At 43.7% G+C, this 24,751-nt stretch overlaps 2 protein-coding genes across 3 annotated transcripts in view; both read left to right on the top strand.

The window, feature by feature from the left end:
• Nucleotides 1–14,041, top strand: part of trappc11 (trafficking protein particle complex subunit 11) — a 31,630-nt gene extending 17,589 nt beyond the window's left edge. For both annotated transcript variants that reach the window (XM_080008395.1, XM_080008394.1), the window contains exons 21-30: nt 2,296–2,444; nt 2,748–2,869; nt 5,066–5,185; nt 5,428–5,493; nt 8,250–8,406; nt 10,919–11,030; nt 11,529–11,620; nt 12,244–12,377; nt 13,099–13,266; nt 13,517–14,041. In XM_080008395.1, the coding sequence (XP_079864521.1) occupies nt 2,296–2,444; nt 2,748–2,869; nt 5,066–5,185; nt 5,428–5,493; nt 8,250–8,406; nt 10,919–11,030; nt 11,529–11,620; nt 12,244–12,377; nt 13,099–13,266; nt 13,517–13,561 (1,165 nt within the window). In that variant the 3' untranslated portion in view covers nt 13,562–14,041. The remainder of the gene's footprint in view (nt 1–2,295; nt 2,445–2,747; nt 2,870–5,065; nt 5,186–5,427; nt 5,494–8,249; nt 8,407–10,918; nt 11,031–11,528; nt 11,621–12,243; nt 12,378–13,098; nt 13,267–13,516) is intronic.
• Nucleotides 14,042–15,779: 1,738 nt separating this feature from the next.
• Nucleotides 15,780–24,751, top strand: part of LOC307236261 (storkhead-box protein 2-like) — a gene marked incomplete at both ends in the record, with an annotated part of 104,423 nt that continues 95,451 nt past the window's right edge. The window contains one exon of the mRNA XM_080008619.1: nt 15,780–16,125. Within this exon, the coding sequence (XP_079864745.1) occupies nt 15,780–16,125 (346 nt within the window). The remainder of the gene's footprint in view (nt 16,126–24,751) is intronic.

Below are 24,751 nucleotides of genomic sequence, written 5' to 3'. Positions count from 1 at the left end.
TCTGTTAACTGAGTGATCAATGGCTGATAACCTGGTTTCCACTGACAATTTTATTATCAATTATTCGTATTTATTTATATTATTACCTTATATAAGTAATAACTTAGAGCCACAGCTAGGGCTGAACGATTAATGAAATTCAAACAGACATCGCAATTCACAGTAATAGAATGCAATTTTCAAATCACAAAGAAAGGTTATTTTTTTTATGTTACACAATTTAACCAATAGGGCTGTCCATGCGTGTGGCATATGCAACTTATGTAGATGTAGGCGTATAGTTAAATAAAGATATGTTATTCATATCAATTCATGGATCAATTCATCTCATTTCATCATAACACTTAGGCCTAGTCTACAGGAAAGAGCAGTTTATATTTTGAATGTATCCCAGTTTTAGTTATACAATAGAAAGATCTATTGTTTGTGTTTAGTGAATAATACAGAAGATAAGGAACTTAAAAAAAATTGCATACTAAATCGCAATCGCAATATTGGTCTAAAAATATCACAATTTGATTATTTCCCCAAATCGTTTGGCCCTAGTCGCAACCTATCACTGGACCAATCGTACCACACGCGACCACAGTGAAACACCGTTCTTGAGGGACATCAGTGACGTAAGGCCACGTGATTGGTCGAACTTATGAGACAATAACCAACAAACTTAAAAACATTAAAACTTTAACAATAACCGACAAAAGTGAGATGCTTCATATAAAGTAAATATGTCTCTATTTATACACTATTCATTTCCAAAACATTAAATCCATGCTTAAAAAAAACAGTGTCCCTCTACGCTCGCTCTCTAAGTGGACACAGCGGACTCAGAGGGACCCTCAATCACGACAGGTTTTCATCAGTGCGATGGAACCTCAAAAACCTGTAATACCTACCTAACATGACTAAACTGAACCCCTGTATTGCTGCCTGCAGCAATATTTATTATTATTCAATAAAACATTTTATTTTTTTTAATAGTTGTGCACCTTTCTATCCACGTCAGCCTGTGTGAATAGGCAATTAAAGCCCCTGGTTGACTATAAACTACGTTAGTTTGCATATGACACATTTTTAATTGGATGAGAAGTCCTTGAAATCTGAGGGAGGAGGGGCTTGGCAAAACAAAAATTGAATACCACTGCTAGAGAGCCTCCTTTCCTCTACCAGAGTTTCCATTAGATTAAATTGGTGCCGTCTGCGAATCCTGGAAGAGGATTTTCTCCTCTCAGAAATTCCAGTCAAATGTTATGTGTTTATTCAGCTTAAAAAAAATTGATAGGCAGGCTATATAAAAAATGAAGTCATGAAGGCATGTAGATTTATATATATATTTATTTAACAATCAAAATAAAAGAAGTCCTGTCAGTTATATTGTTTTAAAAATAAATACATATTACGAATATCACTACTTGAAATCAAATAATTTCCATTCATGAACAATACGTAACAAGTGCAGCTGCTTTAATTAACATTTCACTTCAATAAAATTTTGATAAAATTTATAACAAAATAAACATGGCAAGTAGGTCTAAATAAGTAATAAAGTTTGTGGGGTTGTCCGTCTTCATCGGAATGTCTCGTCAACATATTTTACAACACAATGGATATTTACCGTCTGCAAACTTAAATATCCAAAAAATAACCTTAAACTATGGATGCGTGCAGCATTGTTGTCAACGATACATCATCTTTCTGCTTCTTCTCACAGTTTTGGACGGTGCCTCGCTGTCTCCGCTCTGTGTGTACTGTGGTTACAAGCGTAACCTGCAGGCGGGGCTTATTTCTATATCAACACACGTGATTGGTTAGAGGTGAACGGTCAGCTTTACATCGTCCAAACTGATTGGCTTTCTGTTGCAACTTGCCGGCTGTGGAAATGAACAGATCTGCAAATGTATTCTGCAAATCTATTATTTTTCGACATGGAAGAAAAAAAAAGATGGCGATAATTATGCTTTTATCGCCAGCACTAATTCAAATTGTGTTTAGATGGAATTATTTTCTCAGGACATTATGAACGGAGAGATTTATATATGTCGGACTTCAACAAATTTTCACGGTCAAAAACCGGCAATTACCAGATAACAGAAACTCTGACCTCTACCACAACTTCTCCAATTCTATCTGTGAATCAATGATGAAAATGTCTTGAGAAATGTATAAATAATAGTTAATTAAGAAAAAGTGAGTTATAGGCACACCTTTATGTGATCCATTGACTGGACTTAGGATTTATTCATTAACTTTTTTGTGCCGATAAATGAGAAAAGGATATTCCCGTTTGCCGTCCAGGATCATCTCCAGAGTTCCCCGGATCTCCGTTCAGCTCAGCCACCAGCCGCCGGCGCTGAACAACGAAATGTACCGCATCAGCCTCACGGTCCAATCGCAGGAGGAGGGCGTGGCCAGGGATGTTCGGCTGACGGCCGGCCTCAAACCAGGTATACACATTTGGGAGACCTGTGGGTGAGTTTTTAAATTGTCTAAAGATGTGGTTTGTCGACATGATGGTTTCCCATCGAAAACATCTACTTTTTATTGTTTATGCATTCATTTGTTGTTTTTGTTGTTGTAATGGTGTAACGGCTGCAAAAGACTAAAACATTTTTGCTGCTTCAGCTTTCACTAAAAAACATTTTGGAACATTCCAAGCCTCTGTGTAATTCTACATGATGAAACTCTCTGTTGTACTGTGTGTGTGTGTGTGTGTGTGTGTGCGTGTGCGTGTGTGCGTGCGGCTCCAGGCCAGGACGCCAACCTGAGCCAGACCACCCACGTGACGCTGAACAGCACCCAGGTGTGTGACGAAAGCGATCCGGCACTGCTCCCAGACATTCCCCTGGGCGACCTCAACCCAGGCGAGAAGGTATACACACATATGATACTCCACTCTGTTTTCCTGGATGATGTGTGGCTTCGAGATGTGTGTTATCACTATCTCCGTGTTCTCAGCACAGACTTAGACCTTATCACCTCAAAATCTCGGATCACTATCAAATTCAAAAGCACTGTATATTTGTCAAAGCTTCGTAGTGTCTTGGCGGGGCGAGTGGGGGTTGGTGGTGGTGCTTAATAGCATCCTGTTAAGAAAGGGACAATGTACAGCTAGTCGTCACCCTGTCAGGGTTAATTTGCAATAACGAATGGCTGGCTTTACATTATCATGCTTGCTTGCTTGCTGGCTTATCTATCTCTCTATCTATTCAGCTTTTTATTTTTTATTTTGTATTATTTATCTATTTTTATTATTTATTTATTTATTTATTTATTTGTTCATTCATTCATTCATTCATTCATCCATCCATTCATTTATTTATTTATTCATTAAAAAGGTTTACATTGTCACGCTTATTATACAGCTACTGTACAAATAATGAAAATATCAACATTTTTAGTAAAAACTTTTTTTTTTCTAGCCTTGTAACTAGTTTAAGGGCCTCCCCTAAGAGTAGTCCATAGTAATGTATCCAACACTGCGACAAAAAATAAAAATTGATAACCTATGTACTAGGGATGTGACGGTATACTGGTATGACGGTACACTGTGAAATTCAAATATGAAATAGTTCTGTCATAAACCTAACGTAACACCATGATACAGTTGCTCCTCATTTAACGACAGAGTTCCGTTCCTACAACCAGGTCGTTAAGAGAATTGGTCGATAAGCGAGGACCCGTGTTATTTCACGGTGAGGGGGCGGTGATGGGCGATGAGATGCTTGAAGCTGAGATGCCACGCACGCACGCTGCGGTATTGTACGCAGAGCATAAAACAGACTGGTCAGAGAGCTGATCGTAAGTCCGAACGGTCGTTTAACAGGTAGGTTGTTAAGTGAGGAGTACCTGTATTAAATCACGTGACAAAAGCTATTTTTATGCAGGGAATTTTTTGTTTTTTACACCCCAGACCGATCAAATGAGTGAGTGAGTTTGAAGTGTAGCCAGAAACATATCAATCACTACTGAACAATGTCGGCACACTGCTTTCATTTTATTCACTTGTCTTTGTCCATTGTTGTATTTCACCGGGAAACCAAAGTGTTCCCAAACAGGGAAACAGTTCCCAAACTTCTCGTTATCATTGGCCATGACGCTCGCTAGCCAGAGGCTTGGCAGGGCTACAGTAGCTAAGCTAAGCTAAACATGCTGTGTGTTTAGTGAGCTCGAAGTGTTAGGCAGAGACTAAACAAACTTCCGGTCATCCAATTAATATGTTTGTGTGGGAACTTGGATTTTTCTACTTTGCATTCGGAATACATCTGCAACACACCAAAGTCCTGTACCATAATATTTAAATTGACTGTGATAAATAAAAGAACAAAAAAATGACATTATTAACTGGTTACTATTATTTCAATTAAGTTTCTGTTCCAGAACATTAAAAAATATTGTTTATTTCTTATTTTAATTATACAATGACGAGGAGTGAAACTATTCAGTTTCATTTATTTATTTTTTTTCAATTCAGAAAATCTTCAGAGCCATAAATAAACGATTGAATTGTAGACTCTGTGTGATTTGATTTTTTTTCGCTTTAAACCTGATATCGTGATATGTCGAAAAGCGTGATATTGAGTAGTACAATTATCACATTGTAAAATGTCATTCTGTTACATCTCTCCTGTTTACTGTTGTTTCTGTTAAATTGTTCATTTACATGAGTCGTGTACCAAAAACCCAAAGTTTCGTGCTCACCGAATGAATTTAGATTGATTACTGTCCTCCATTGTAGTTTCTGTGTAGTGCCTCAAGATGGTGCCACTAGCTAGTGTAGGCGAGCCCAGCTGTAGGCGGAGTGATAACTGTGTCATTATAAGACCTCATTATTCAGGAATAACTGACCAAATTTTTTTCCGTTATTGACCAGTCAGAATTGAGTATTCCCAGAGCTGTGCAACAACTGTGTAAACACACTTGCGTGTACACACGCATTTTCTTACCGTTATTTTGAAGTCACCCCAATTACATTTTACTCCTCTTTATTACATCGCCACAGTTGTTTGTTCAGCTATGCTGGCATTTTTAGCAACCCTGGAAAATATGTGTGTTTGTTCGTCCCTAGGCGGAGTGTTGTGTGTATGTAAGGTGCGTGTCGACTGGCCCGAGGGTCTTCCTGTTCCACGTGGCCTACAGCATCGACACAACCGTAGAAGGACGGCAGATCATGTGCAAATGTCACAAGGTGAGGGGCCAGGCAGAGACTCTTTAAAGTGGTGAATTTGACATTTTTCCTAATCCCTTATCCCGTGTGTGTGTGTGTGTGTGTGTGTGTGTGTGTGTGTGTGTGTGTGTGTGTGTGTGTGTGTGTGTGTGTGTGTGTGTGTGTGTGTGTGTGTGTGTGTGTGTGTGTGTGTGTGTGTGTGAGCTGTTGAAATCTACACTGAGCATTCTAAATATCCACTTGCGTCCCTTCCTGTCTTTCAGGACGAGACCGTCATGATAGAGACTGTGGTTCCATTCGAGGTGTCGGTGAAGTTAGTCTCCACCAAGGTCGGTAACTCTCACCTTTCATGTTTGAAATTGAATGAAAAACATACTTTTACTTTGTCAAACTCCAGAAAAACTATTTCAGAACATCAAGGAACCAAATATGTCCGACCACATCCTCACCGGCTGCATTTCGGTATCGCCTACTCTTGGCTAGATAACATAGAAAATTCCTTTCTAGGTCAAAAGAGATTAAAGCAGATTTGTTCCTCAACTTATTTTCAAAACTGAATTTGATTTCTTAATCTCATATAAATATTAAAAGGTCGAGGATACTTTATCCACCAACATCTGACAGGGGAAAGAAAAGTCACTCACCAAATTGTCAAACTCAAACGGTCAAACGGCGATCTTACGGTTCTCTTTGATGAAAACATGCAGATCAAGATCATCCTTCCATAAGTTGTGTGAGGTCAAGTCAGAATGTGAAACCGTTTTGATAAAATAACCTCATATATTGTATGGAGCCTACTCGTTTCATCACCACATCAGGGATTCTTCTTCCATATTTGGGGGGCGGGGTTTGTTTTAAATCTAAAAAAAGAAGGTTGCGCTGACGTCGCCTCAGAAGACGAAGAAGAAGAACAGCTGACGTCACTTCCGTAAACAATGGATACAATGGAAGAGCAGAAGAAGGATGTTTCACTTCTCTGTGAAAACGTCATCTCCGTGTTCTGGATTACGAGAAGATGGTGGCAGATGCTCTCTGTCATATTGCATAACTTGATCTGACCGGTGCAGTAGATCCGAGTGAGTGTAAACAACTCATACTAGACTGCATGTTCCGTGGAGATGGTGGCAGCGAGGACGACAACGATTCTGAATCTGATGTTGAGGTTATCCCGGACTTGGATCGCACAGCACGGCACGGCACGGCACGGCACGGCACGGTTTTGGTGCACCGATCGCAGGCAAACTGTCGCTGGCATCCAGTTGCGCAAATGTGGCCTGATCGCCACCTTTGCCCTATATCGCCTATAGGAGGTTACAAATTTTGAAATGTGACCCTAAAGTATGCTATGGGTCACATATAATCCCCAAATCCTTGAAATAGCATTGGTTGTGCTTGGCTATCACGATCATGACATTTTAGCTAGCGATTATTTGTCATACAAATAATTGCGATGGACCATTTCATCGTCTCTTTTTTCCAGTTTATGCCACTACCATAGTATAATAATACAAATGCGACACAAACCACACACAAACAGCCACAAACGTTGAAACATTTTCTCTCAACCTAACTGGTGAAAACATTCTATTTTTTTTGACATTTCTAACATTGGCTCAGAACGCAAATTATGTAAAAACTGTGACAGTTTGGTTCTTGTTTTGTTAAAAAAAAGTAGTATGGGGCTATTTCACGACTCCTACCAGGCCTCTTATCAGGGACTTGGAGTGCTTGAATTTCATCTTCAAAAATTTCAGTACTGTAATACCTTGAAAATACCCCTGTTTGTGCTGAAGTGCTTGAAAAGTCCTTGAAAAAAACAATCATTGAAAACCTGTGATATTCCCTATAGTTTTGTAATTCAAATCGTAATGTAATAAAATCTTCCAGAATTTATTTTACGACATAGATTATGCCAGGGAAATGTACATTTAATCAAGCATGGTTGGAAATAGTTGGGACACCTATAATAGTAGATGACAATGATCTATCTATATATCTATCTATCTATCTATCTGTCTATCTGTCTATCTATCTAGCTATCTATCTGTCTATCTATCTATCTATCTATCTATCTATCTATCTATCTATCTATCTGTCTAGCTATCTATCTATCTATCTATCTATCTATCTATCTGTCTATCTATCTATCTATCTATCTATCTATCTATCTGTCTATCTATCTATCTATCTATCTGTCTATCTGTCTATCTATCTATCTATCTATCTATCTATCTATCTATCTATCTGTCTATCTATCTATCTATCTATCTATCTATCTATCTATCTGTCTATCTGTCTATCTGTCTATCTGTCTATCTGTCTATCTATCTATCTATCTATCTATCTATCTATCTGTCTATCTATCTATCTATCTATCTATCTATCTATCTATCTGTCTATCTATCTATCTATCTATCTATCTATCTATCTATCTATCTATCTATCTATCTATCTATCTATCTATCTATCTATCTATCTATCTATCTATCTATCTGTCTATCTGTCTATCTATCTATCTATCTATCTATCTATCTATCTATCTATCTATCTATCTATCTATCTATCTATCTATCTATCTATCTATCTATCTATCTATCTATCTATCTATCTATCTATCTATCTATCTATCTATCTATCTATCTATCTATCTATCTATCTATCTGTCTATCTATCTATCTATCTATCTATCTATCTATCTATCTATCTATCTATCTATCTATCTATCTATCTATCTATCTATCTATCTATCTATCTATCTATCTGTCTATCTGTCTATCTGTCTATCTGTATCTGTCTATCTGTCTGTCTATCTATCTGTCTATCTGTCTGACACTAAGATTATATTGTAATTTATAAAGGTCGCATTGAAAATGTGTAATAGTTGTTCTGCGTGAAGTCCTTGAAAATGTAAAAATATTGCTTAGAGCCTGAGTGAACCCTGCTACCACATTGCTTCTTTCTCTGGCTCTTTTCTAAAGAAAAGTAAAGTTCTATGAATGAGATTTGATTGTTAGTCCTTGCCACGCCCCACTCCCATTCCCCCTCCTTTGGTTTCATGTCCTCCTTCCCCATATCGGCCGTGCAGTTTGAGCCAGTGGAGCGTATAGCGGCGGACATCCCATTCCTGCTGATGACGGAGCTGCTGTCCTCCTCCCCGTGGCCACTGCTCCTGGCATCCTCCTCCCTCCAGCTGGTCACCATGACCAACTGCACTCCCCAGCCCCCATCGCAGATGGAACACGGTAACCTTCTCCAGTCTGTAAAGACGAAAAAAAAAAGTTCCGGGGTGGTAGGATGTAGCTGTTTTGTTAGTTGAAAGCGACACTCTGTAACTATTTGACCTTAAAATAACAGATTCCAAATCATTTTGATGGTACACTGACTTGTAAGATGGAGATTCTTTCATTCCCACCCACCCCCCTGAACGCCTGTTCTTGTACTATGTATCGTCTGTGTTCTAGTACAAAACTGTGGGAAAGTGCATTACACTTTATGGCACTAAGTCACTTGCTCAATGTTTGGCTCTGGTAATTACTGGTTTTTGCCAGGTTATATATATATATATATATATATATATATGTGTGTGTGTGTGTGTGTGTGTCTATGTGTATATGTGTGTGTGTATATATATATGTGTGTGTATATGTATGTATATGTATATAAAACTCTGATGGTGCAGGCAACTTTCATTGTGCCACGGGGTCCCACCCCATTTGCATTTGTAACATAGACTGTTATTGAAACGTGACCGATGACGTTCAAATTTGTCCGGTAAAATAAATTATTTTGGGACACCGGACTGAGTTTTACGACAGTGGTGTAATGGTACAATTGCACTCAGAAACTGAAGAGGTGCCAAATCCCAAATACCAAAAGTTACAGAGTGCTGCTTTGACTGCGATTCCCGCTTGAATTGTCCTTGACAACATTGGTGTGCATTGCTGTCGGAGGTCTGTTGGAGGAATATTTGAATAATTATGGCTTAGAAATATTATATTATAATATTTTAACAATAATATACAATTGTGGCTACAGGAAGTGACAAAATAAACTGTCAGAAAATTAACAAACCCAAAAAATATACATACATACACCGATCAGCCACAACTTTATAACCACTTGAAGGGGAAGTGAATAACATTGATCATCTTGTTCTAAGGGCACTTGTTAAGGGGATCAGATATATTGGGCAGCAAGTGAACAGTCAGTTCTTGAAGTTGATGTGTTGGAAGCAGGAGAAATGGGCAAGCGTAAGGATCTGAGCCACTTTGACAAGGGCCAAATTGTGATGACTAGACGACTGGGTCAGACCATCTACAAAACGTCTTGTCTTGTGAGGTGTTCCCAGTATGCAGTGGTTAGTACCTACTAAAAGTGGTCCAAGGAAGGACAATCGGTGAACCAACGACAGGGTCATGGGCGCCCATGGGCTCATTAAAGCTTGTGGGGAGCGAAGTCTAGTCTGCCTGAGCACAGTCTGAAGCACAAATTGCTGAAAAGGTACATGCTGGCTATGATAGAAAGGTGCCAGAACACACAGTGCATCACAGCTTGTGATGCAAAGTGGCACGGTGGTGCAGTGCATTGCATTGCGGCCTCACAGCAAGAGGTGCTGTTGGCACTGTGCTCCGGCGGGTTATCTCCCAAAGTTTGCGTGTTATCTCCCAGAGTTTGCGTGTTCTCCCCGTGCTCACATGGGCTTTCCCCCACCTACCATCAGTAAGGACCCCCACCAAAAACATGCACATCACCCCCACCAAAAACATGCACATCATCACCATCGTCTGACCAGCGATGGACACTTGGTACCAGGTCCCCGGGCGCGTCTTCTTCTTCTCGCTTGCAGTGTATGTGTAGCTGCAGACTGGTCAGAGTGCCCATGCTGACCCCTGTCCTCCACCAAAAGCGCCTACAATCGGCATGTGAGCGTCAGAACTGGACCTTGGAGCAATGAAAGAAGGTGTCCTGGTCTGATGAATCACGTTTAGCGTTTTGTATGTGGAACGTTTACCTGGGGAAGAGATGGCACCAGGATGCACTGTGGGATGAAGGCAAGCCGATGGAGGCAGTGTGAGGCTCTGGGCAATGTTCTGCTGGGAAACCTTGGCACCTGGCATTCATGTGGATGTTACTTTGACACGTAGCACCTACCTAAACACTGTTGCAGACCAAGTACACCCCTTCATGGCAAAGTGTCCTTTCAGCAGGCTGATGCGCCCTGCCACACTGCAAGAATTGTTTAGCATTCGTTTAGAGAACATGACAAAGAGTTCAAAGTGTTGACTTGGCCTCAAAATTCCCCAGAACTCAGTCAGAGCGAGCATCTGTGGGATGTGCTGGAAGAATATCCCCACCTCGCAACTTCCAGGACTTAAAGGATCTGCTGCTATCATCTTGGTGCCAGATACCTCAGGACACCTTCAGAGGTCTCGTGGAGTCCACACCTGGACGGGTCAGAGCTGTTTTGTCAGCACGAGGGGGAGCTACACAATATTAGTGGTTATTAGTGGTGGTTTTAATGTTGTGGCTGATCGGTGTATATCAATCCAAAAGCTCAGTCAATGCTCCACAGAATCATACACACTTTCACCATCACGTCACACAGAACCCGAAACATAAAATTACATTTTCACACTCATTTACATCGTCTATATCTGCAAGATGATAGAAACCATGCAGCAGTACTGTTTGTAAAATGAATTGTTGTCGTTGTCAAATCTTTGTTTGTTTATTTCTATGTGTTCTTCTTTACAGTGGTTCTGCAAACTGGTGAGTGCGCCAGCGAGTGTTTCTGTCTCCAGTGCCCGCCGGCCGTTGATGGCAATGGCGCCGTGGCGACGGGACAGTATGTGATCTCTTGGAGAAGGTACACATGCCTGAGGAAACACACACTGTTCAAGTCCAAGTCGAGTCATGAAAATCAAGAGTTGAGCCCTTCATTGGCTCGTTGCCTCAACTGTGTCTTGTTTGGTATCACATGAGGTTGTCTTCTTTGGAGCAGTGGTTCTCAATCTGGGGTCTGGGACCCCCCCCCGGAGGTCCTTTGAGTAGCTCCAGGGGGTCCTTAGCAAAACGATTAATAGTTAAATTTCACAATTATTTAATTTACTAGATGTTTAGCGCCATTAGAGAATGTACAATAACTACTGTTGTGATCCCAGTTTCACTGTTATCTCCCTAACTGTAGTATAGACAGGTATGGAAATGTAGACTAAATCGTATTTAACTATAAAAAATCTCAGATTGGGGTCCCAGAGACAAAATCAATCAATTTGAGGATCCTTGACGTGAAAAAGTGAATGGCTGCTTTAGAGTTTCTTTTGAGGTGGTGTTGAATACATCTTCTTTATTCCTCTGCTGGTAGAGAGTCTTCTGGTGCAGATGCCCCACAAGTTGAGACCACGGTCACCCTGCCTCACGTCGTCCTGGAGACCGTCCCCCTGTACATCCACGCTGGTGAGCGGGAGCTGCTTCTCCTCTGCATTTTCGGGGAGGAAAGGCCTTAATAGTAGCCGTCACAATCATCCAGGCTGAGTAGTCGCCTCGCCCAGGGGGTCCCAAAGTTTTTCTTGAAAGCCCCCACCCCACTTGGCTATATATACACACTTAATATACTGTCAATAAGATAAGATAGTACTTTATTGATTTTCTGTAGGGTAAATACAGGAAAAGACAGCATTTCTATTGCTTATTGTATTGGTAATAAGATAACATATACTTGATCTTCCTATAGGAAATGGCTTTGTGGTTCAATGTTAAACTGGTAAATCTAAACAAAAACTCTTTAATATTCATACATTAAAAAAATTAATAAATAAATAAATATATATATATATAAACAAAAATAAGTAGTTTTGCTGTGGACCCCTTGCAATTCCTACCCCTAGGGGGACCACAGTTAAGGCGAAGTGACTCCAGCCCTCTTTCCGTCTAATGCAAGTTCATCATACGATGTGTGTGTGTGTGTGTGTGTGTGTGTGTGTGTGTGTGTGTGTGTGTGTGTGTGTGTGTGTGTGTGTGTGTGTGTGTGTGTGTGTGTGTGTGTGTGTGTGTGTGTGTGTGTGCGTGCGCGTGTGCAGACCTGCCATCGTTTGGCCGTGTCAGGGAGTCTCTACCTGTGCGCTACCACATCGAGAACAGAACAACTCTGGTCCAGGAGGTGGAGATGGCCGTCGAACCCTCCGACGCCTTCATGTTCTCCGGCCTCAAACAGGTGTGTGTGTGTTTGTTCTCTTGATCATAGTCTGGTGTGTGCCACAATGACAGCAGGGAATGTCCTATTTGATATTGCGACGAAATCCGGAGGAGCTGGCAGTTCGACATGTCTTACAATGCAATTAATTTACAAGAATTACTATTTAACGTTGCAATGACTTTCAATTTTCTAAACGCATACTGTCCTATAAAAAAAACATCACAACTAGCTCATGTTTCCCCTTCCTTAAACTGTGACCAGAGTTCTCGCCAGGTCCTTGAGGTGCTTGAAGTTTTTGAATTTCATCCTCAGAAATTGAAGTATTGAAAATAGCCTGAAAAGCCCTTGAAAAAAAAAACACGATCATTGAAAACGTGATATTCCGCCTGGTTTTGTTATTCAAAAATCGTGACGTAATAAAACATTTCCAGAAACGCTCCCATGACTTAGAACATGCCAGGGAAATGTACATTTAATCCAGCATAGTTTATAATCCATGGATTATATTTGTTGAAAATAATTGTGCTTCAAAAAAAAGTACTTGAAAGTCCTTGAATTTAATTTTGTGTTACCGGAATGAACCCTGTGTGACATTAACGTTGAAATTGCACTGATTCAGCTCCAACCTCTATCAAAGGAGTTTTTTGGGCGTTGGATGAACATCCAAAGATCCAGGGAGACACAAACCCCTGACAGTGTGTTGTGTTGTGTCTTCCCTCCCTCCCTCCCACCTGGCCAGGTGCGTCTCCGCATCCTGCCGGGCTCGGAGCAGCAGATGCTCTACAACTTGTACCCCCTGATGGCCGGCTACCAGACGCTGCCGCAGCTCAACATCAGCCTGCCGCGCTGCCAGGCCGCCAACACGCACACGCTCAAACGCTTCCTTCCGCAGCGCATCTTTATCAAGGTAACGCCACCGCTAGTCATATACGCCAGCGTTTTTGCCAATATGCTCTGAATAAACATTGTATTTGGAATTTATAAGCAGAAATGGTAATATTGTTTAATAGCAGGTAATTATCGTGTCAGATTTGAAATTTGAGTGTACCATTTTTATTTTTTTCACTGATAACTGTTAGATTCGTAGTTGCCCATTTTTGGCACTTTAACACAAAGACAAACACACGGTTCTCACGATGCGTGTGTTTGCTTCACAGCCCCAGGGTCGACAGCTGGACGAGGCGTCCATCGCCGCTGCCTGAGATGGACCCACACACGCACACACGCTCACATTCCCTCACCACCGGCGACTCACTTCTCGGATATTGAGCATCCATTAATGATTTATTAATTTATTTTTTTTGTGTGTGCGTTTTAAGAACTGTGCTGCTCTCGCTGACCATACTCTTTTTTTTTTTTTTTTTTTAGTCAGTTCAATTACGGGAGACCCACGTCTCTGCCGTTGTTGTGTTGCCGCCGACTGTCTGGCTTTTTTTGTTTGTTTGTTTGTTTTTTGTTTGTTTTTTTGCTCATAAACTGTATCTTAACGTCCGTCATCAGGAAGGCAATGTGACACGAAGGATTTCTCTTTGAATTTCAAGCTGTACGATGACGGAGGTATGGAGTTCATTTATTCTGATATTGTCATCCTCAGTCGTGTAATGTATGAATTTAACGGTGTGCTAAAATGTGTAACGTAATCATTTGTCTTGACGCTTGATGAGGATAACTAAGAATATTAAAGCCTGATGTGATTACCAATGGGACAAACTGTTTTGAGCCTTGCATATTCAACACAAGTGGCTGTTCGTTCCACAGATTTTGAAACTGACATTGATATTTGATCGAAGTATTTTCAGTGGAAAGAATGTTTTTTCTTTCGTTTTTTTTTTTAGAGGTTTGAAATCTATCAGCCGCCTCAATCTCATCCCACCAACTTGCAGGATAGGCATTTTAATTCAGTCAAAGTATTTCCTGTGTGTTATTTTAAATGTATATTTCATGGAACTAAAGTACGAGTGATATACTCAGGAAAGGCTTGCCTACTGGGGACCGCGCTGTGTCAAATTAAAAGTAAGCGCCAACTTTACTTCCAATTAGTAACGCTGGCTCCAGAGTAAAACCCAACACATACAATCGTTTTAAAATTCATTTTATTCTTTTGTGCCCCCCCCCCCCCGGTTTGAAATGACACCGAAGAAAACCCGTTGATATTCTTCACAAAATGGACATTTTCGGGTCTCCGGGAAACGGGAGCCTCTGACGAGCGGAAGCGGAGACGTCGCGGCCAAAGCGGCGGGTCCGCGTATGGGTGACGGGTGAAGGCTCGACTCGTTCCGAGACTCGGTCCCGGACGAGTCGCTCGGCGGAAGGAGACGAATTTCAAACGTTCCCGGTGACGGGCGAACGGGGAGCGACGTCACGCGTCCGGAGGCGTGGATGAGATTCTCTCAGGAGTCGTTTCATTCTCGCAACATGATTTATCCGGGCGGCGCAACGCGAACAACCAATGCCCTGACTCACACGTTGGACGCACGGTGTGAATGAAATAACCCACTCCGCCGAAATGAGTCCGGGTGGCGCGGGGGAGTGGAAATCGGTCACATTCAGCACGAATCGTGCCAACCGCCTTTCCCCCCTTTCCCCGCTACCTCCGTTTAAATGTCACTTCTTTTCAGTCCGTGAGTGAACGTCTGGCTCCCGAGCCTTTTCAACATCCGTTCGCCACGAACGAATCGTCGTGCGAGTCGCGCGTCACTCGTCCGTGTCCCCGCGACAGAAGCGCGTCCAGCGCTCCCGAGGAACCCGACAACACCGACACACACGCAGCCCGGCGCCCGGTGCCCGCCGCGCGTCCACCTGCCCCTCGGCGACAGAGACGACGCCGCTTCTCCGTCACGGAGGGCCGGGGAGCGGAGGGTGGCAGGTGTCTCTAGGGACCCGGCTTTACTGCATGGGGGCGGGGGGCGGGGGGGGAAAGGGGCTCGCCGCGCGCTGCGTCCGTTGCCTGGGTGAATTCGTCAGCTCATGCCAGCGGCTAATGCTAACTCACCTGGCTGGGTCGTCACTGCGACGACCCCCGCTGTACGTCAAACCCGCTGGGTGTCATTTTGTGTTTTGAGCCGGAGCCGACGGAAATGGTTCTCCGCTAGATGCTGAGCGCGGCGGCGCCTTTCGTCCGAGCGGTAGACAGGTAGGACCTCGCGGCGAAGGAATGCGCTTCGTAGCGGGCTAGGCGGCTAACGGGGGGCTAGCGGGCTGTACGGCTGACAGGGGCTAGCGGGATATACGGCTGACAGGGGCTAGGCGGCTAGCGGGCTAGCTTCGCTGCTGGTTACGGCGGAGGGGCGACATGGTGTGGGTGCGGAGCTCCGCCTAGCCGCGGCTAGACAGCCTTCAGCCAACATGGACACACTGGGGATGGTAAATGCGACGGTAACGCCGCGTTCGCTGGAGCGCTAGGTTGGGACCGACGCGACAATGGAGTCTTTCCTGCAGATAGCGCCACACTCGCTGGCTATAGTGCTGTCCAGGGTCGGGGCCGGGGATGGGACGGGGGCGGTGGCCGCCGGGGTGTCGGAGAGCGACCGGCTGCCCCGGCACCACACCGGCTACGAGATATTCGCCGATTTCAAGGCGGAGAACAGCCAGCAACACGTGTGGAGCCAGCGGATTACCGAGGCCGTGGCCGAAACCTTCTTCCTGGGCTGGATAGACGAGCATGTGTTGCTGATCCAGGGGAAGGAAGACCACCTGGAGGTGCTGAGGGAGGGCTGGATGCGGAGGTCACTCAACCCACCGCGGGGATTCACCATCAAATACCTGGGTAAGTCTAGTCCGCCGGCTGGTCCAGGCCACTGTGTGTTTGTTTGTCTGGTTCCATTGATGCTCTGCGGCACTACTAGGGTCCTTTCAGCACACAGCCCATATTTAATCAGGTGTCCATTGCTTGCGTATTTTGCTATTTTTAAAAGGCTCTATTTCCGTATGAGTTCATATGACTGTCAATCATTTAAGTATTTCTGGCGAGCAGCACAAGTGGAATGTATGTCTCATTGATATCTTTCTTTATTAGGGTTCCACTGCGAAGCAGGGAAACCTATTGTAATTGATGGAATTCCGATTATTATTGGTCAGATTTTTATACTTGGCATTTTTGGAGCTAAAACTGTCTGGCCCACTACGACCGCTGAAGCCACGGACATGGTTGAGGTCTCGTTAGAACCAGGACATCGCAGACATTTCGTGGTTCAAGTTTGATCCATATCGATCCACATTTGGAGCAGGAATTAGTGAAAAATCGATTAAATTTTACCATAAGTATCAGAACGTTTGTACATCGCCGATACACCAAGGTTCGAAAACTTTGGGTCGGGTGGCGCGAGATGAGTTTGTTGAGTAGGACACTTTGTAACAACATCATCATCATCCAATTATTTATGTGCAGTATGTGGCTCCGGACGCCCATTCACATCGTCTGAGGTGTGTGGTGTCTGCTGCATTGCTCTGTAGTGGTTGCAGACTGTGCGTTTGTAGGTGTCTGTGTATAATCTTACCTGCTTGACATTGGCGGGGCTTTTCGTTTGATATTTGATCTCTTTGCTCTTTTTGTAAATAAAGGCATTCTGTTTGTGGTGTCCCTCCTTACTTTGCGGGATTTGAAGAAGTCCTAACATACAAACTGTAGGAGTCCATGATGCGTTTCATGGACATTGGAAAACTAGGACCCGGAAAAGTACTTTATGCCTCATTACGTCACTCCGTCATTGTTGCCCGACATGACACCATACGGTCACCTGTCCGTCACTGAGAGCACAGCTCTATTTCCAGAGACAACACGGTGAGTTATAGCCAAGAGAAATTCTGGTTTACAGGCAAACAGACTGTTTCAAAGACATTTCGTCTACTTGTTCTGCGTTTTACAAAACATGCGACATGAACAGCCAACTGTACAGAGCACAGAAACAACCATGTGACACGAAGGTCGATCGTACAGAGCACCGGTGCTTCCTCCGCTCTCTCCCCGGCCGCCGCGGTCTCCGGCCAGCAGCATGTAGCTTGGATGAGGCCCCTGGAGCTGATGCGGCAGGTCTCCCTGTACTCAAACTAGCCCTCCCTGAAGGACACTCGCAGACAAGATTAATAAAATGTGTATTTGGGGCAGTTCCGACATGCCGTCGTCCAAGTTTGATCCAGTTCGGTCCGTTATTGAGGAATAATTTAGTAAAAAAAAAAAAAATCTTTATTTTTGTCACCTTCGCAATGTAAGCGGATGAGTAAATGACGGAGAGGTCACATGATAGCATTGCAGTCCAGTGATTAGTGAATCGGGTCCTCACCAAGATGGAGGCACGTGCAGACGTAATAGATGTCAGAACTTTATGGATGTCATGGATCCAACAAACCCGCAGAAAATCTGAGTAAGATTTGTATTTTCGTGGAAGCTCCAACATGGCGTCGTTCGAGTTTCATCCAGATCGGTTCAGTATTGTGGATGGAGTTTGTGACCAACGATCACTACCTCACAAATGTGGTGCCACGCACAGCGCGCATGCACAAGTTGAGGGAGTACACAGATCACGTGACAGATATAATCACGATTGGACTTTAACTAAAGGAATATCACACAAATTCGTAACCATTCAAAGTTACAAAGCGAAAGGTATTATTTTATTACTTTCAACCTTTGTGTTTAAAAAAAAAAAAAAAAAAATTAAGTTAAAGTATTACCAGAAACAATTGGATTAAACGAAGCGCAGCGTATTAAATGTCATAAATATATATATATATATATATATATACACTTCTCAGGACAACTGACATGCACCAGAGTAAGTTCTTAAAAATAAAAACACAGTAACATCACTGTCAGAATTCATACAGCAGACATTCCAGAGATATAAATGTATAAAAACTTTCTGAATTATAATTACTGGCAGAAATAGCCATAAGCAATTACATAATCAGGGTTTTCCCCCCATAAAAGTTGTTAGGCCCGGTGGCAAGTACGGGACGGTTGTATAAGAGTGTGATGCTGAGAGTGTCCCCATTACACACGGTGCTTTTTTTTTTTTGTTTGTTTGTTTCGTTCAATAAGGACTTTCAGTAAAATAAAATACATCTCAAATAAAAACACAATGTTTTTGTTTGCTTCATTTAAAGGACGTGATCGCGCCCTCTCTAATGTCTCCATTATGCATGGTCAGGGGGGGACAGCCACAAATTGCGCCCTGATCGCTCCCTCAGAAAACACACAGAGAATCTGAAACGTACTTGCATTTTTGATCAATGATATCATATTATTTTCGAGGGCTTTAATGCATGATCGGAATGACATATGAATAGATCCGTTTTTATTATTCTTATTTTTGTAAAAAAGAAGAATAATTTGATCGGGGCTATTTCAGTGGGGTCAACCCGTTTGTCCTTAATTTTCTTTTCATATACGTTTCACATGTGAACAAAGAACTTAGTGTGGATCGGACGTGATCTGTCGTGGGAAGTTTCACGACCCGCCTCTTTTATCTGATTGGCCAAGCGACCGGACGGAGGCTTCCAAGCGGCGCGCTCCAAATGATGGCGTTTCGCGAAGGCGCTTGTGGCGGAGCACCGCAGGGCAGCTATTTCAGTCGGCGGCTCGGGCACGGCACCGAAATCTGCGTTGCCATTCGGTCAAGTGTATATACAGATCATACAAGAAACGGTGCCATAGTGGTACCGGGTTTAAGTTAGTGGTCGACCATTACGGGATCTTCATCTTTAGAGAGCGGGGCGGCCGATGGCCGATATGTAATGCCTATCATGTTGTTTTATTTTTACTTTTTTACAACTGGTAAAATACGGCATTTAATAATAACAAATGAGACACGAAATTGCTGAATTTAAATGAACATCTATTTAACACTAATGTTGTTGTCTGCGTTTTCACTGCAGTGCACTTATTAAAAAGAATATACCAACTAAATAAATGTCCACAAAAAACGGAACTTTGTAAAACAAAACAACTTTATGAATGAAAAATAAATCATTAGAAACGAGCAAAATGAATAAATAATAATTAAGGGCGTCATATTAAGGTCTAGAAAAGGAAAGTCTCCCCATTCCAGAAGTGCAGTGTATTGTTTACGAGTAAAGTATTTACACATAGACATCCAGTTTTAACGAAGTCTCATAGCGACGGGGAGATGTGCTCTGCCTGCGCGGGTTTTCTCGGAACGGGGCGGAAAGGGACAGCGCCTCAACTCACCTGTGTTTTTCCAATGTGTTTCATACGTGCGGGAAACAAACAAAAATAAATAGATCTCAATAATAAAAAAAAAAGACTGGGACGGGAGTCGGGAACCGGCGGTCGCGCACGGTGCCCCGCTGTCTGGAGGAGAGAAATTAAAACAACCGCTCCAATTCTCTGAGTCAGGTTTACGTTTTCATTTTTAATACAAGTAAGAAATTAAGAAAATTAAATAAGTCTAAAACTGTCTCTGAGATGATATTATATATTGCTATATTATAATCACATAATGTGCACATATGTGCACAGTCTGGAACATATTGTGTGTAATCACCGGGTGCGTTGCATTGACATGTCACTGCATATATGTATGAAAGTATGTAAATGTATGTGACGAATAAACCTCTTCAACCTTGAATCTGTAGTAGAGCCGGGAAGTGAGATCCGATCACAAGTCAACCTTGAATCTGTAGTAGAGCCGGGAAGTGAGATCCGATCACAAGTCGTTACTCGACAGCCCCGAGCGGAGAGGTCGGGAGCCTCCACCCTCTCTCCCTCCACCCTCTCTCCCTCTCTCCCTCTTCCCCTCTCTCCCTCCACCCCTCTCTCCCTCTTCCCCTCTCTCCCTCTTCCCCTCTCTCCCTCTTCCCCTCTCTCCCTCCACCCCCTCTCTCCCTCCTCCCCTCTCTTCCTCCACCACCTCTCTCCCTCTTCCCCTCTCTCCCTCTTCCCCTCTCTCCCTCTTCCCCTCTCTCCCTCCACCCCTCTCTCCCTCCACCCCTCTCTCCTCCTCCTCCCCTCTCTCCCTCCTCCCCTCTCTCCCTCTTCCCCTCTCTCCCTCTTCCCCCTCTCTCCCTCCACCCCCCTCTCTCCCTCCTCCCCTCTCTCCCTCCTCCCCTCTCTCCCTCTCTCCCCCTCTCTCCCTCCACCCCCTCTCTCCCTCCACCCCTCTCTCCCCTCCCTCCTCCCTCCACCTCCCCTCTCTCCCTCCTCCCCTCTCTCACCCCCTCTCTCCCTCCTCCCCTCTCTCCCTCCTCCCCTCCTCTCCCTCCTCCCCTCTCTCCCTCTTCCCTCTCTCCCTCCACCCCCTCTCTCCCTCCTCCCCTCTCTCCCTCCACCCCTCTCTCCCTCCTCCCCTCTCTCCCTCCACCCCTCTCTCCCTCCTCCCCTCTCTCCCTCTTCCCCTCTCTCCCTCCACCCCCTCTCTCCCTCTTCCCCTCTCTCCCTCCACCCCCTCTCTCCCTCTTCCCCTCTCTCCCTCTTCCCCTCTCTCCCTCTTCCCCTCTCTCCCTCCACCCCCTCTCTCCCTCCTCCCCTCTCTCCCTCCACCCCTCTCTCCCTCTTCCCCTCTCTCCCTCTCCAGTTACAGGACATGGTAAACTGCACTTGCACCGTTTCAGTGCTCTCATTTTTCCTGGCGGATACAATGTTTTTTTTGTTGTTTTCTTTTTTTAATCGTCTGTCATCAATGTCAATCAAAAATCATGACACTAGTCCACTGGAAATTTGTCAGGGCTAGATATTGTATTGCTACTGTGATGCCAAGATTAATTTTTTTATTTACATTAAGTACCGTGAGATATATTGGGAATAGGGAAATAAATAAAATGTCGACAGTTGGGAGGTACTTCGAGGTAAATTAAGAAGACTAGATGCATTGTTTATTTTTCGCCTGACAATATTCTAACGTTGTGCGGATTGGGTTTCTACCGCTGTCACAGTGGAGCTCCGATCGTGTTGTAAAGTTCAGCTTTTTTGAGATCCGGTTCTTGACCAGTCACTTCGTAAAACAAGTTGTCCAGTTTCACTTGGTTTAACGCACGGTGAGGGAAGGAGGACCTCCAGTGAACCAGAGTGAGAAGAGTCGACCCTTTATTTTATTTCTTTATTTTTTTGTGAAGATTGCAATTTATTTGCAAAGTACCATATACATATAATATAAATGTATATTTGAACTTAAAGTGAAAGAGACTTTGATTTGAAGTTTGAACCGGACATTGCCATGTTAGTTATATGTTGTGTCCTAATTAAACTCAGTGAGTTACAGGTTGAATTATACTGAATCTTGGGGACAGTCCCATATTCTATTTTACTAGAACTCAGTGACAGTTCCATGTAAACAGTGTCAAAAAATCAGCAATCTCCCTATTGTTGTAACTTAAAATTGCAGTGGTAGTCCGTATGTGCAACTGTCTTATCACGTGAGTGGGATCAGATCACGGGATGTATTTGTCATTGATGTACAGCAGATCGGAAATCACAATCTGCAGGTCAAGCATAACCCCCCCCGGAAATAGTAATGGCCAAGAAAATTGCAATTGGTGCATCCCTAGTTGGTAAACATGTTCGGTAACTTTACGAGATGATGCATTTCAAGAGATATATCCTAATGAGATGAATTTTTATATTGCGTAAAGTTAGCCGTAGTAGCATGTCCAAATCACGAGATAACCCCGGGGGTTAATTAAACACTTAATTAACCCCCGGAGGTAAACTCAGGCATTACGATCATAAACTGCAGACAGCGATGATAATATGAACTATACTGCGCCTTTTCTAAAGTCTGAGAGACTTTGAGACTTTTAATGGAGACGCAGTGCACTAATTGAGTTACTTGTAAACATGTTATTAAACTGAACAATACTGATGTGCGCAAGTTGACGTCAGGACATCAGCATTTTGAGAAAGCTCTGTGTGGACGGAATACCAAAACTGAGAAAAAAGTGATGCGTTTTAAACACTTTACTGCAGTCAATTTGGAAAGAAATTAATAATATATTGCAGAGACCCGGGCGTCTCCCCATGTGGTCTCCTTCGCTGGGGGGTGGACTCCTGTCGTCGCACCGGGCTGCCTGGGTAGCTATCCTCTGGCGCTCTCGGTACGCGGGGCTCTCGCCCTCGATCTTGCCCATCACCCTCCTGCCTCGACGTGCATCTCATCCGTCCCAACATTTCTTATTCCACTCATATTAGCCAAGAACACATACACTCGCACATAAATCTTACTCCGAACAACACTCCACCAGGCTAGGGTCTGCGGGGCAGAAGTGATTCGGTTTCCACTTGCTTGGAGGACTCGCACTGGGGTTTGACGGGGTGGCGGGTTGGTGTGCAGGCGTGGTTGGCCGGGGGGGGGGCTCGAGTCCCGGCTGGGCTCGAGTCCTGGCGGCTTGCGGCTGGTGGTTTCTGGTGTGCTGTGACCTGGCGGGGCTCCGGAGACCGCTGCTGCTGCTCAGGGCTTTCCTGCAACCGTGGGGTTTTTATGCGGCTGCGGGCCCTTTCCATTGCTTGGAGGCGCCACGACATAATACTGACCTTATACACCAGAACCAATTGGGACAAGTCCTGTACACTCACTGGTGGACACTTCACTCCCACGCACGCACACACACACACACACACACACACACACACACACACACACACACACACACACACACACACACACACACACACACACACACACACACACACACACACACACATACTGGCGGTCTCACGTAGACGCCCTCACGCCACTGGCACCTGCTTTGAACGCACCCCCAGCACTCTCCTGGTTGCATCCCTCTTCTTTTCTTCCTCATTTACTGCAATACCTATGACAGGAAGAGGCCACGTGCCCAATAGCTGTTCCAGTTTTCCTGGACCTAATTAACTCTTGTTTTTTCAATACATGTTGTCGTCCGATGTTTGTTTTTCCGTGTAAATGTTGTTTGTTTCTATGTTTATTTTTTTCCATGTACATGTTGTTTGGTCCTATGTTTTTGTCTCACCCGTGGTGAATCTCCCCCTCTTGGAGTAGTGATTAGTTGTTTATAGACCCAAACATGGTAAAATAGTTCACCAAAGAGGGGGCTTGGTGGTGGTTCTGTACAACAAAAAGCTGTGCTCTTGTCATTCTACAGGTCGTCCACAGGACAGAGTTATTGCAGCAGTTCTTGATGATTTACGAATGAATAAAGAGTTGCATTGCAGGTTGACACAGATACTGTGTCAGCAGAGCCTGTGTTTTTTAACCTGTGCTGACAGCACAGGTATATATTTATATTTATATATATATATATATATATATATATAGATAATATAATTGCAGTTTTGTATCGTAATACTTGCTGTATTGCAAAACAAAGAATTGCGATAACGTTGTATCGTGAAACTGGCCCTGGTGATTCCTGCCCCTAAATCCACTCAATGCAAAAGATCTCATGGATCACCACTTTAAGAACGTTGTGGTCTTTGGTTAATAGTTTTCTGTTGTTTATTTCTTTTACCAACCACTTGACAACCAAAGGCGTTAGGAGCATTACTATGGCAATGCGGCTATCGTGAAAGAACAGTGTCTCCCGATTCTTTGAAGGCAGCATACATTTTCCCCCATAGCCTCCAGAGGTGTACAGTACGTATGTGGGAGGGAAGGCGGGCGAACGAGAAAGTCTGAAGTGATGGGGAGGAGAGTAAAACCTTTATTCACGGCATTCCTGCTTTTCTTCTCTTTAATCAGAGCAGAAAACACTCAAGCTCACATGCACAGACAGAGATTGCCCCCCCCCTCTCAGGCTCTCTTTCTTTGTCTCTCTCCCTCAATGTCTGTGTCGTTAGTCAGGCAGACTTGAATTGAATACTGCACTGTACTGTCCGATGTCTGTCTGTTTGTGGACCTTTTATGTTTGTATGACATAGTAAAGCTGAGGTGAGGGGGGTTTACAACAGTTGCAGTATGATATTGTGATATATTGTCCGTAGAGGCTGTTCTTGAAATGTTGTCCGCACAACCCTCACACATTGCATGACTACATTTGAACAAAAGGCCACACATTCTTTTTGAAAAGACCCGTCTGTTTTGTTGAAGTTTAAAGCTGTTAAGAACATTTTATTTATTTTTTATATTTTGAAGGACAGCAGTGCCCCCCCCCCCCCCATTGGTAAATCACAATCCCGTTGGGATGCAGTACAGGTACTCCTCACTTAATGACCTGTTTAACAACCGCTTGGACTTACGATCAGTTCTCCGACCAGTCGGTATACCGCGGCGTCTCAGCGTCAAGCATCTCATTGCGCATCACCCTTTATATACTATATACACTGTATACATCTCATCTCATTCCTGCAGTCTGTCAGTATTCACTACACTAGTGTTCACACTGGGCATGCCCCCTAACGTGAAATAACGCGGATCCTCGCTTATCAACCAATTCACTTAGGGACCTGGTCCGAGGAACAGAAA

This window comes from Zeus faber, assembly GCF_960531495.2.
Source record: "Zeus faber genome assembly, chromosome: 10".
Classification (NCBI taxonomy): domain Eukaryota; kingdom Metazoa; phylum Chordata; class Actinopteri; order Zeiformes; family Zeidae; genus Zeus; species Zeus faber.
The sequence above is the reverse complement of the archived record's forward strand: the minus strand, read 5'-3'. Positions and strand labels throughout refer to the sequence as shown.